Genomic DNA, 13989 nt, shown 5'->3' with positions numbered 1-13989 from the left:
ATTGTCCATGTATTTTATGCCTTGAAAGCTTAACATCCAAAAGCTTAAGAACTACCTCTGCGCCTATATTCCTGCTCAGTAAATAAATTCATCAACACCATTTTTTTAGATTCCATAAATATCTGTTAAGACAATATTTGCACAAATATAGAGAACAGATGTGTGGACACGGCAGGAGAAGAAGAAGGGCCCCACTGACACACACACACACCACCTTGGCCGAAATGCTGGAGAAGACTTTTGCGAGGCCCTTGGACTGCACGGAGATCCAGCCGGTCCATCCTAAGGGAGATCAGTCCTGGGTGTTCATTGGAAGGACTGATGCTGAAGCTGAAACTCCAGTACTTCGGCCACCTGATGCGAAGAGCTGACTCATTTGAAAAGCCCCTGATGGTGGGAATGATTGAAGTGGGGAGGAGAAGGGGACAATAGAGGATGAGATGGTTGGATGGCATCACCGACCCAATGGACATGAGTTTGAGTAAACTCTGCGAGTTGGTGATGGACAGGGAGGCCTGGCGTGCTGCAGTCCATGGGGTCGCAAAGGCTTGGACATGACTGAACAAATGAACTGAACTGAACTGATGGTTAAAACAGGTTAGCTAGTGGGAAGCTGCTGTATAGCACAGGGAGCTCAGCTTGGTGCTCTGTGCTGACCAGAGGGGTGAAATGGAGATCACGGGAGGGAGGTTCAAGAGGGAGCAGATTTATGTATACTTATGGCTGCTTGATGATGTCGTACAGCAGACACTAACACAACATTGTAAAGCAATTATATGCCAATGAAAAATATATATGCATCTCAAAAGGAAAAAAGGCTAAACAGACTGGCCACCCAGTGGTGGAGAGTCCATCTGACAGTGCAGGGGCCATGGGCTGGATCCCTGGTCCAGGAATTCTCCACATGCTTTGGGGCAACTGCCACAACTGCTGAGCCTGGGTGGGGCAGCTTGCTCTTTTAGAGGCAAGAGGCAAATGAAAGATTCTCACCAGCGCAAAAGAATAGGAAATGCAAACAAAGCTACAGTGATGCATCACCTCATGCCAGTCAGAATAACAATTAGCAAAGAGCCCACTAATAATAAACGCTGAAGAGGCCTGGAGATCAGGGAACCTCCTACATGGCTGGAGGGAATGTAAACTGGTGCGGTTACGCGGGAGGACAGTGTGGAAGTTCCTTAAAAAACGTAACGTCGTGACATTCAAGGAAATGAATTCCATGAAAAGTAGACAAAACAGATTAATTGACAAACTGACAAGTTTTGCAGTTTTTAGTAAATCATCTGCAATTCTAAAATGACCAGTTTGGATCTAGCATTTCTAAATTCTCTAAGTTAAATGTGTACGAATACACATACACTCACATATTCCTTCTTGGTTTTCTCACTGCTTAACATGTATACCTTCAGATATTTATATATTGTATTCAATGTGTGTTATATAAATTATATTATGTATATATCTTCAGATATTTATATATTGCATTCAAAGTATGCCAAGGCCATGAGAAAACAGTTCCTTTAAGCCTAGACAAGAAACGTGCTAAGAATTATCCAGGGTAAGATTTTATAAATCTTGGTTCAGAACTTTACCATCATGGCTTTTAATTATTCTTTTTGTGACTTTGTTAAATTTACATTTGCTTAAATGAGCCCTTGAAAAGCTTTAGCTAACAGAAGAACAAAGGACAATTGAAGCAGGTGAGTTTATGACTCTAGGTCCTGAGAGAATTCACAGGAAGCCTTGAGGGCCCCTGAGGAAGGTCAAGGCTAGAACCAGGCAGAGAAAGCTCCAGTACTTGGGGTTCAGGCCTTTCTAAGGGACCCTGGGTGAAGTGCTGTGGGCTCCCCAGGCTGAGCGTGGATGGGTCCATTCAAACCAGAGGAGCAGGATTCTGGTGAGCTCTGAGGGTGTCATTGAAGGGGGGCCTGTGCAGTAGACCCTGGGGTTCAGCAAGACTGCTGGTCTCAAGGAAGGGGGTCACGTAGTGCAGGTGCTCACAGGACTGGCTGGTGTGAGCTCAAGGACCAGCAGGCTGCCTGCTCCCCAGGCAGACGCTGAGGCAGCACCAGCACGGAGCAGTCAGGGAGGCTCTCAACAGTCCTCTGTATGATCCTTCTTATTAGAACCGTCACAGTGTCCAAGTAGCTTCAAAATGGGAGAGGAGATACAACATAGAAATGGTGGGAACTAATTTCTACAGATGCCATCCCCCTGTGCTACAGACAGTTTATTGTAACGTTATCTTTCCTGCAACCTTAAATAGGTGGGACAGGTTAATGCTGGTGGTGCGTTCACCCTTCATTCATTCCACATCAACTGTAACACTAAAAAACCATTCACTTTTATTAATTAACATACATTAATTTTACACAGATGGAATAAAACCTTTTACAACTGTTGTTTGATCCTTGATTAAAATACAGATTACAAGCTTCTAAAAACTTTCCTGTTTCTCTGATAAAATGATCTGTGAATGTGATTTATATGGTTTACAAAATGGAGGCTAATTTAGTAAACAGGGATGGACATTTATTATATTAATATGACTTTTCCAGAAAGAGTTTTCTATACTTACATCAGGTAGAAGAGAAGGTGTCCTTGCTTCAAGCCTGCCAGGTAATATGCATGATTTCTCTATGTTGATGTTATAAAAATACCTTAGATTTGAAAGAACAACCCTTGTTTTATGCTTAAAAAGCAAGTGACATAATTACTGAAAACTTAGAGCAAACTTCCGTCTTACTTTGAATTATTCCCTGAACACTTACATCATGGTGGCAACACAGATGTTTGACATCAGTGACAAATACCTCCATTTAGAGGTTTGGTGTGCATATACCATTACTGTGTTCTTAGTCTTATAAATTGGAGAATAAATATAAATGATTCCCACCTAATATAGAAGGGCTTCTCTTACAATTGAGGCAACAACCGTCAGAAACAGAAGTTCATATATACAGTAGAAACAAATCACAGCATAGTAACTTGAGAGTTGAATTACATTCGTTTTGGTTCCTTAATGATCTCAAATCACGTTAATATAAATAAGGATACATGAATAATAATTATACCTCTGCAAATACCCACCCCTTCATCTTGTGATCCGTATTAACATATCAATTTTGTACGTGTTTTAATTATGGAATACTTGCTACAGAGTTTCTGTTTAGAGTAATTCAACAAAAGTGGTACTAATGAAATGCTTTCTAGTATGAATTCTCTGGCATTGATTTACTTTTGCTGTTTGATTAAACACTTGTCTACATTTTTGTATTTCATTCATGTATCTTTCCAAAGTAAACACTCGTTTTTTCAAAATTGTATGTTTAGGACCAACCTTTCTTTATCACTGATTCATTTCTAGGGTTTCTCTGCAGCATGTATTCTCTGACGGTGAGTGGCGTGATGGCTGTGATGAAATCCTCTGCCTCGTTCCTTACATTTCTAACACCTCCCTGCAGTGTGAATCCTCTGATGTTGAGAAAGACCTGAACTCCGGGAAAGGGCTTTGCCACAGTCTGTACATTTATAAGGTCTCCCCAGTATGGATTCGTTGATGTCGAGTAAGATGTGAACAATGGATAAAGGCTTTGCCACATTCTTTACATTTGTATGGTTTCTCCCCAGTATGAGTTCGCTGATGTACAGTAAGACTCATACGCCAGGTAAAGGCTTTGCCACATTCTGTACATTTATAAGGTCTCTCCCCAGTATGGATTCGTTGATGTCGAGTAAGATGTGAACAACAGATAAAGGCTTTGCCACATTCTTTACATTTGTATGGTTTCTCCCCAGTATGAGTTCGCTGATGTACAGTAAGACTCATATGCCAGTTAAAGGCTTTGCCACATTCTGTACATTTATAAGGTCTCTCCCCAGTATGAATTTGCTGATGTTGAGTAACACGTGAACAACAGATAAAGGCTTTGCCACATTCTGTACATTTGTATGGTTTCTCCCCAGCATGGATTCGCTGATGTTCAGTTAAATATGAACTCTGATTAAAGGCTTTGCCACATGCTGTACATTTGAAATGTTTCCTTCCTGTATGAATTTTCCTATGTCTACTTAGATTTGGTGAGTTACTAAAGACTTTCCCACATGTATTACACTTGTAATGTTTCTGCTTAGTCTGAATATTCTGCTGTTGAATAACTTTTGAAGACTGGTTAAAAACTTTAGCATAATCATAACAATTATAAGTCTTCTCTCCAATATCAATACTCTTATAAGTATTAATAGTAAGATTTGAGCTTTGATAAAATGTATTCTTATACTTATTATGTTTAGAATTGTCTGAAAATTGATGTCCCTGTTGTTTCATGAGACATGAGATATGAGTCTTGGTCAACATTACGCCCAGTTTCACTGCATGAAGAGCTTCTCATTCCATCATGTATACTCTTGTAATTATTGGGGGTAGAGCTCCTGCTTAAGGCATTACTCATTTTGTTACGCTTGTAAAGTTGTTCCACACTAATTATACCTCCATATGTATTGAACAATGATGGTTGAATAAGGTCTCTCCCATTATTATCAACATTACAGATTTTGGAACAAGGAGAAAATAGTTGTTGGTTGAAGAACAATAAACCCTCGTTAAAGGATCCCTCAAAATGATTATATTGGGAATTTACCCCCTCATTTTTAAGTTTCTGGTTTCCAGACATGTTTGAATGTATGTTTAATAGATACCTATGCTCAGAGTTGTTTGAATGAGTATTTGCAGTAGAGACTAGATGACTTTCCAGATTTTCCACATTTCTGTTCAGAGAACGTGTATGTTTCAAGAGATGATGTGGGTCTTTGCTGACAAATATACACTTATCTGTGGGTGTTGATGACTGAAATTGGTCATCTGAGATTGGTTTTTCCCTATTTGATTCACATCCTTGATTTCTTTTGGCAGTAATGTTTACATTATGGGAAACTGTACCAATTTGCTTTTGTCCATCATAACATGCTCTCTGTTCTTTATATGCCCTCATATATTCCCAGTCTTTGGTTAAATGTAAATTTGCAAGGTGAAATCTTTCATATATTCTTAGCTTTGCTGTTGGGAATAAATCTTCTAAGCCTGGCTTTTGGGTCCTCAAACCCTGGGTGTCGTGAGAAGATACAGCTGAAGGATACCAAATAATAAGTTATTCTACTTACTATTCTCGGGGAATATGTTTTACAATTTACATAAAATTGGCATACACTGGCTAGATTAAGCCTAAAACTGAGATAGAAGAAGTCAAGATGGCAGAGGATTTGGAAGACGTGGAGTTCATCTCTCTCCACAAAAGCATCAAGAATACATCTTGAAGCGGAAAAATTCTCACAGAGCCCTGCGGAACACGGGCAGAGGAACGTGGACACCTGAAAGGACAAGAAAGATTCCTGCTGAGCCAGGTAGGACAAAAGAATGAGGGAGGAAAAGAAGCGGGATGGGACCCGCAAAACCATGGGGGGACTGAAGAGAGGAGAGGTCTCCACATCCAGGGAAGCCCCTCACTGAGGGGAGCCCAGTTGGGACAGAAGGAGAGACTCATTCTCTGTGGGAAGAGAACGCTGCAACCAGTGTGCAGGACAGAGTGAGACCTGTACACAGGCTGCTGACCCCAGCCCTGCCCATGCAGCCTGAGAGGGAGTCCACCGCTGCACACAAGGGCTGGGTGCTGGAACGTGGGGCTTGGAGAGCAGACCCAGGCAGAGGACTGCGGTGGGCTGTGAGGAGACATCCTGAGGGGACAGGAGGGAGGGAGGAGCTCTGCAAACGGGATGCTTGTGGAGGAAGCCCGAACCACCCGAGAAGCAGAGCAGCGTTGTTGAGTGATGCCCAAAGGGAAGAACCCCATTGCAGCCTCTCTGCCCCTGTGCCTGTCCCTGCCTCTCCAGATACTAGGAATGGCTCCCACCTAGGTGGGTGATCTCATGACCCCCACAGCTGCTTCCTGCTCCGCAGCCCCCTCCCCAGTGGGCTCCAGGGGCACCTTCAGAGCACACGCCTGTGGGTGGTCCCAATGTACAGGTGGCACTGAAACCACAGCTGAGCCTCCAGGCCCTACCACTAAGAAAGAAAAGCTGAGATCTCTCCTTGCAGCTGTATAAACCACTAAGAAAGAAAAGCTGAGATCTCTCCTTGCAGCTGTATAAACCACTAAGAAAGAAAAGCTGAGATCTCTCCTTGCAGCTGTACAAACCACTAAGAAAGAAAAGCTGAGATCTCTCCTTGCAGCTGTACAAACCATGGTGTTACACCCCACAACTGGCTTTGTAAACTCAGCCCCGACAGAACATCTGGATGGAAACGAGGCTCTGGCAGTCAAGACCAGTCTGGCTTTAGCAACTGTAGACTTTGTAGGCATGCACATGAGGCGGTTGGGCCAGGTCGCAGTCTAAATTGCCCCCATAGCACTGCAGGGGGTCCAGCTCCACAATGGATGTACACCTGGGACATGAGACTACAGTGGATCTATGCTGGTGCCCTGGTGAAAACAACATCTGAGAGACACCAGAGTCAAGTGCCATCATGCCCATTGTTCAGGTGGGGCCAAGATCAATGCCAACACAGGGTCACATGAGAGCTCGCACAACACATGGAAGATGACCCACAGAGCACGCTCCGGGGTGAACATCCCCCGAGGAGCAATCCTCAGTGGCTTCTCTCCTAGTGGGTGTGCTCCAGTCCCACTGGGTCAGAAGCACCATAGATCAGAAGCACAGCTAAGAAACAGATCTGGGGACTCTACTCCACTAATCAGGGAGCAGACCCCACCCCTGACAGGGCAGTGACAGCCACAGAGGAAAGACGAAGCTCCCCTCAATATTCAGACAGGCTCTGGTCACAATAATAACAATCAAGTCCCTATCAAGGGGATAAGGGCACAAGTCTCTGGACCACCTCACCCACCAAGGGGCAGACACCAGAGCAAGAGGAACTAGGATCTGCAGCCTGCAGAACAGAGAGCACAAACACAGAACACTGGACAAAATGAGATGACAAAGGAGTATGGTGTAGAGGAGAAGTCAAGATAGAAACCTACAGGAACAGCTAAATGAAGAGCAGTTGGGCAATGTAATGATTAATTTTACCTTTAAGTAATCAAATTTACAAACAAAACATTTTCACAAATGCTGCTGCTGCTGCTGCTGCTAAGTCGCTTAGTCATGTCTGACTCTGTGCGACCCCAGAGACGACAGCCCACCAGGCTCCCCCATCCCTGGGATTCTCCAGGCAAGAACACTGGAGTGGCTTGCCATTTCCTTCTCCACGAATACTAATGCCTACTAATTATTTAACCCACTTCCTACCACTCCTGTTGTTATCTGAGCATGCTCTAATAGAATCTAAAATCATAAATGATATTGACCTAGAACTAATCAGAAATAGATGGCATAAACAATAAAGTTCTGGGATGTTTCATAACAAACAAGATAGATTTAATAAGGTAAGAGATCTTAAGAAATAAAATAAGAAGTGAGACTTGAAAAATATGGTGAGAACATAGGGAATGCTACTCAATGCTCAGTGGTCACCTAAACGGGAAGGAAATCTAATCAAGGAGGGAAATGTGTATATGTATCACTTATTCTTTCTGTACAGCAAACTAACATAACTTTGTAAAATGGCATTATTGGAACAGAAAAATTTCTTTTGAAAGATTCCTTTATATAATCTATAAGCTTAATAGTGAAGAACAATCAGAAAAAAGCACTGTGGGAAATGTCTTAAATCCTCATGCCAATAATTTATTTAAAAACTCTATGAGTTAAATAAATATATTCAAGTATTTTAGCATTAAGGAATTGGGGTAAATATACTTAACACATTTAATGTTAGTTCATATTATAAAAAGAGAAACTTTAAAGTAAAATTCAGGTTTGCATTTTCTCATTTTAGCAAAATGTCTTATGCAGTGAAGAAAGAATTTGAGTATGAAGTTTATAAGGTCATATGTGTAGTTTCTAGTGGGTTGGAAATTATAGGGTAGAAAACAAGCACTATTTGTCCCCAGTACTCCTAGAAGTGTGGCAATTTGTTCACAACTCCACCCACACACTTCTGACTAGGGACAGAATCAGAACTTTTAAAAGGGCTTAATACAGTTACTCAGAAATGTGCACAGATTTTCTAAAACCTCCCCAAAATGGAAGAGCTATCAGGTCATTCAGGTTATCCCAGGCCAGACAAGTATTTTGGTTCTCACTGTGAATGTGAAAATTAACCACAGGAGAAAAATACATAAATGATAAAAAGAATCAGGAATGGGTCAGGAGATGACCCTCTATGACAGTGACAGAAATAAACCCAGGCTAATCCAAAATCATTTCCACAGCAGATCTTTTCAAACCACACGACAAAGTAGGACTTCCTCCACGATGCTTGTCCCTCTCACCTGAGTTATCTGCTCCATCCATAGACACATACCTGGGTGTACGGCTGGCGTCTCCATTCTCCATATATCCCAGGGATCCTTCATTTGCTCCAGAAATGTGACCAGGTCTGGCTTAGAGATCACAAGACCTGTTCATCAGAAAAAGGAATATGTGTTTTCCCAGATATTCATCAATTTCCAATCCAATATGTGTTCAGGTGAGAGAGAAGTCAAGGAAGAAAGTTAAAATAGCCTTAATAAATGATTTTACCAAATAGTTTATTGGAAGCACCTTTAAAAGACAATTGCATCAAAATCAGGTTCTCATATTATGCTCGAGTACTACTAAGGCAAAAGCTAGTAGTAGAAATCCGGTTTTAAGAGGAGAGTGGCACTATTTTATACCACAGAACTTACAGAATTACCACTAACCTAGAATGAAGGATATGCAGGTCAAGAAGCAATAGTTAGAATCGTACATGGAACAACTGACAGGTTCTAGATTGGGAAAGGAGTATATCAAGGCTGTAAATTGTCACCCTGCTTATTTAACTTATATGCAGAGTACATCATGAGAAATGCTGGGCTGGATGAAGCATAAGCTGGAATCAAGATTGCCGGGAGAAATATCAATACCTCAGATATGCAGATGACACCACCCCTGTGGCAGAAAGCAAAGAAAAACTAAAGAGCCTTTTGATGAAAGTGAAAGAGGAGAGTGAAAAAGTTAGTTTAACTCAACATTCAGAAAACTAAGATCATGGCATCCGGTTCCATCATTTCATAGCAAGTAGATGGGGAAACAGTGACAGACTTTATTTTGGGGGGCTCCAAAATCACTGCAGATTGCGACTGCAGCCATGAAATTAAAAGATGTTTGCCCCTTGGAAGAAAAGCTATGACAAACCTAGACAGCATATTAAAAAGCAGAGACATCACTTTGGCAACAAAGGTCTATCTAGTCAAAGCTATGGTTTTTCCAGTAGTCACGTATGGATGTGATATTTGGAACATAGAGAAAGCTGAGCACCAAAGAATTGATGCCTTTGAACTGTGGTGCTGGAGAAGGCTCTTGAGAGTCCCTTGGTCAGCAAGGAGATCACACCAGTCAATCCTAAAGAAGTCAACCCTGAATATTCGTTGGAAGGACTGATGCTGAAGCTCCAATAATTTGGCCACCTGATGTGAAGAGCCGACTCATTGGAAAAGACCCTGATGCTGGGAAAGACTGAGCGCAGGAGAAGGGGGCGTCAGAGGATGAGATGATTGAATAGCATTGACTTAATGGATATGAATTTGAGCAAACTCTGGGAGTTAAGGAAGGATAGGGAAACCTGGTTTGCTGCATTCCACAGGATCGCAAAGAGCTGGACATGATTTAGTGACTGAACAGCAAGGAGGCAGATTACAGCAAGGAAGAAGAAGGCTAGAATTATAATGACCCATAATGAAGTCTTTCTTTCAAATGTCACAAATACCCTTTTCCCCCTAGAAAGTAGGGATCTGAACCTCTACTGGACAAAGCAGAAAATTCCAGGAGACATTCTAGAATGAACGAACCAAAACCCTGAATGTACTTAAGGGATTCTGGAAGGCAGTTATCCTCACCCAAGGAGGCCAGGTTCCCGTAGTTCTCTAACATCACGTCCCTGTACAATTCCCGCTGACCGAGGTCCAGGCACTCCCACTCCTCTTGAGTGAAGTCTATGGCCACATCCTGGAACGTCAGCCGTCCCTGAAATACAAAGGACATGAGCCATGTGGACATGGGAAGACTTCCTAATGTGACCCAAGATGAAACCAGCAAGAGAAATGGTTTTGATTTAGGAGAATGTCTGGTGTTACACAAGAATATAATTTTTATACAGCCATATTTTCCACTGTATTTCTAACCCAGGAAAGGAGAATGAGATATGATCCACAGACCACTATAGAAACTATTCTGATCTGGAAGAGAAATTATAAAACAATCACACCAACACTGATCTATTTTTGCGAGTTGTACTCGTGTGACACAGGATAAACTGTCTATCAAGGAAAGTATGTTAGTCACTCAGTCATGTCTGATTCTTTCTGACCCCATGGACTGTAGCATGCCAGGCTTCTGTGTCCATGGGATTTTTCAGGCAAGAATACTGGAGTGAGTTGCCATTTCCTTCTCCAGGGGAATCTTCCCCACCCAGGGATCGGACCCAGGTCTCCCACATTGCAGGCAGACTCTTCACCATCTGAGCCACCAGGAAAGGCCCTTATCAAGGAAACAGGCAATATTTTTAAAAAGCATGCTCTGATCTAAGACTTCTGGAGTGGGGCCAATGTGCCCCATTTTTAACAAGCTTATTTTAACTAGCAATGTTGAAAATTCTGATACATAAATGACCATTCTGAATAGCAAAGAGGTAGACTAGTAAGGTTAGAATTTATACTTAACTTTGAATTTTAAGTGTTTTACAAAATTGATGGGTCTGATAGAATAGTACCCATAGCAGCAATAATCCTTTGAACTATTTAGTATATACTATATGTCTTTCTAACAGTTTTTACAGAGTCTTGAATGCACTAAATAAATAATATAAAATCAACAACATTGTTGTCCCACCTTTTTGCAAATATTTTGTCAAACATTCATTAAATGACAGATTTTGAATTTTGCTTCAGTTTATGTGAACTAAAATTTAACTAGTAAAACACAAATACACAGAGACAACACTAAAGAAAGTTTATACAAGTTTTTATACGGTCTTCCCTGGTAGTCCAAGTTCCCAAGTCAGGGGGCTGGGTGCAGTCCCTTGCTAGAGTACTAGATCCCACATGCCACAGCTAAAGCTTCCGTGTTGCAACAGTCTCCCACATAGCTCCAAGATTCTGCAGGCTACAACCAAGACACAATTCAGCCGAACACATAAATACGTGTATTTTTTTAAAAGAACTTTATATAACTGGGGAGAATACCAAAACAAGAAAAAAAATTTAACATTTTCATGCATACAGACATATATTAAAATGAGACTATATACTTATTCAGAGTATTAAAGAAAAGCCAACATTCAGAAAACTAAGATCACGGCATCCGGTCCTATCACTTCATGGCAAATAGATGGGGAAACAGTGGCTAACTTTATTTTTTGGGGCTCCAAAATCACTGCAGATAGTGATTGCAGCCATGAAATTTAAAGATGCTTACTCCTTGGAAGGAAAGTTATGACCAACCTAGACAGCATATTAAAAAGCAGAGACATTACTTTGTCCACAAAGGTCCATCTAGTCAAGGCTATGGTTTTTCCAGTAGCCATGTATGGATGTGAGAGTTGGACTATAAAGAAAGCTGAACACAGAAGAATTGATGCTTTTGAACTATGGTGTTGGAGAAGACTCTTGAGAGTCCCTTGGACTGTAAGGAGATCCAACCAGTCTATCCTAAAGGAAATCAGTCCTGGGTGTTCATTGGAAGGACTGATGTTGAAGCTGAAACTCCAATATTTTGGCCATCTGATGCGAAAAGCTGAATTGTTTGAAAAGACCCTGATGTTGGGAAAGATTCTCCTCCTGGAAGCAGGAGGAGAAGGGGACGACAGAGGATGAGATGGTTGGATGGCATCACCAACTCATTGAACATGAGTTTGGGTAAACTCCAGGAGTTGGTGATGGACAGGGAGGCCTGGCATGCTGTGGTTCATGGGGTTGCAAAGAGTCAGACACGACTGAGCAACTGAACTGAACTGATTCATGTCAATAAAATTGAGATGATTTTTAATGGGTTAAAATATATACATCTACTTGTGGATGATATTCTTTGTTTATTTTAAATACACTAGGGTACAAACATATACAACAGTATAAGATAAATTAGAACTCTTGGTTCTGAAACTTTGATTTCTTGAAAAACTGTATCATTTTGTTGAGCTGTATCTTAGAAATTCAACATAGGTGAAAACAGATTAGCACCAATATGATTGTTGCAAATATTTTGAAAAAAAAAAAAAAAAGTGAGTAAGAAGACTATGTCAGTGATATGAGCATGGAGTGTACTGGAAACACCACACCTGGGCTTGAGTGATGAAAACCCCACTCCCAAAACCCAGTGTCTATCATCAACACAGTGAGTGTTCATTTTCCAAAGCAAAGAGAAACCAAGAAGATGCGGAGTTTCTCCATTAACTGTGAGGGTTTTCACATGTTCCTCGCTCCATTTTTCCACAGCCTTGTTTAAATACAGAGGGGAAAAAATGAACTTCATAGCCTGATAACCTCAGAGAAATCACCAGAGCCAGATCTGTCATGGTGTAAATTGATCACACGGAAGATGCACTATCAGAGCCTAGGCATTTAGGAAAAAATAAGGAAATTATAAGTTGAACCTAACATAAAAAGATATCAGTTTTATGCAAAATTCATTTTATATATACTTCCTCTGTTTTGTAACCTAACAATCTGTTTAACTAGTAAGTCTTAGCATTACAGAGGACAGTATCTCCTAGTTTTCTTTTTATTTCTGAGCATTTTCTGAAAAATTCTGGATCACTGAGTTGATTTAATATATAAGGGCATTTTTTAACTCCTCAAGAGCTGAATTGTATCCACGTGTAAACTCATGACGGCATTTCCCCTACTTCCCTAAGATCCCAACACCGAACCACATCCCAGTGGGAATCTTGGATACCAGTGCCTCTCCGTGTTGATCTCTCACAAAGGGAATATATTCACCAGCTGAAAGTCACTAATTCACTTTGAAAATTCATCATGTTCTATAGAAAGCCAGGATACAGACAACGGAGAACAGGCTCTGGGACACAAGGGAGAGGTGGTCTAGAGAGCCGGTCTTCACAATAAGAAGAAAAGGAAAAAATAAGAAGTTGATAACAAATACCCCAGGCAGAAAAATTAGAAGCAGAGAACTAAAGGTTTGCAGATTCTCAGTCCAGGCAGTTCAGGAGGAAAAGCAGACACAGCCCCAGGCCCGGAACAGGACATGTACCTGAGAAGCTACCATTTCCTCCTCTTCTTCCTCCTGCTGCGTCTTCTCTGAGGATGTTATGTAGCAAACACACCTCTGCATCTTGAGAAAATATCTTCAAAGGCATCCGCACAGCTCTTTAACCTGCAACCACTTCACCTACAGACAGAAAGCCCTTGAAAAGCTGAAAAGACCCACCTCCCCTGTCCTGTCTCAGGAGAGATTCAGGAACAATCACTTCCTACCTGGAGACCAGCCTGTGGACTTATTTCTTGATTGTTCTCTCCCCACAGAGAGCTCCTAACCCTCTGCTCACACAGACCACGTGAGCTGACTGACTTCCACGGTCCAAATCCAGCTAGACCAACCCTGCGGCCTCTCCTTGGACTGAAGCCCGGCCTCAGCTCTCACAGGTAGACCAGGAGCCACGTTCTTAACCTGGGCTTCCACTTAGAGTCCCCTGGAGCTCTTCCTACACACCACACTGATGCTCCCACAGGACCAAGAGAGAACTCTGTGGGGAGGGCACCAGGAGGTCCTTGCCTAACACTGGTCATGTGACCCTGATGGGAAACAGATGGAAGTCACTTGGCCAATGAATTTCAGTGAATATGAACCCCTCGAGGTCAGGTCCCCACTGTAAGAAGTTATGAATCTGCAGGTCTGAGG

The 13989-nt window shown here is 41.8% G+C and overlaps 2 protein-coding genes across 7 annotated transcripts in view; both read right to left on the bottom strand.

Moving 5' to 3' along the window:
- The window catches only part of LOC129631736 (zinc finger protein 501-like), a 126156-nt gene that overhangs the window by 57111 nt on the left and 55056 nt on the right, over positions 1-13989 (bottom strand). The window lies entirely within an intron of this gene.
- LOC129631760 (putative zinc finger protein 66) lies at positions 135-13988 on the bottom strand. Of its 5 annotated transcripts, none has more exons than XM_055553002.1 (5): positions 13566-13988; positions 13342-13479; positions 9975-10101; positions 8420-8515; positions 135-387 (listed from the first exon to the last, which is right to left on the bottom strand). In XM_055553002.1, the coding sequence occupies exons 2-5, from the start codon at positions 13420-13422 to the stop codon at positions 293-295; spliced, it is 399 nt and encodes a 132-aa protein (XP_055408977.1). In that variant the 5' UTR covers positions 13423-13479; positions 13566-13988; the 3' UTR covers positions 135-292. The 5 variants fall into 5 exon arrangements, with proteins under 5 accessions (XP_055408977.1, XP_055408978.1, XP_055408980.1 ...); XM_055553003.1 differs by having other exon boundaries at positions 13342-13464; XM_055553005.1 differs by lacking the exon at positions 135-387 and adding an exon at positions 927-2148 and having other exon boundaries at positions 13342-13988.

This window comes from Bubalus kerabau, chromosome 17 (assembly GCF_029407905.1).
Source record: "Bubalus kerabau isolate K-KA32 ecotype Philippines breed swamp buffalo chromosome 17, PCC_UOA_SB_1v2, whole genome shotgun sequence".
Lineage (NCBI taxonomy): Eukaryota > Metazoa > Chordata > Mammalia > Artiodactyla > Bovidae > Bubalus > Bubalus kerabau.
The sequence above is the reverse complement of the archived record's forward strand: the minus strand, read 5'-3'. Positions and strand labels throughout refer to the sequence as shown.

Coding starts and splice junctions, on each gene's coding strand:
- LOC129631760 (XM_055553001.1), bottom strand. CDS start 4,357: ATGTTGACCAAGACTCATATCTCATGTCTCATGAAACAACAGGGACAT.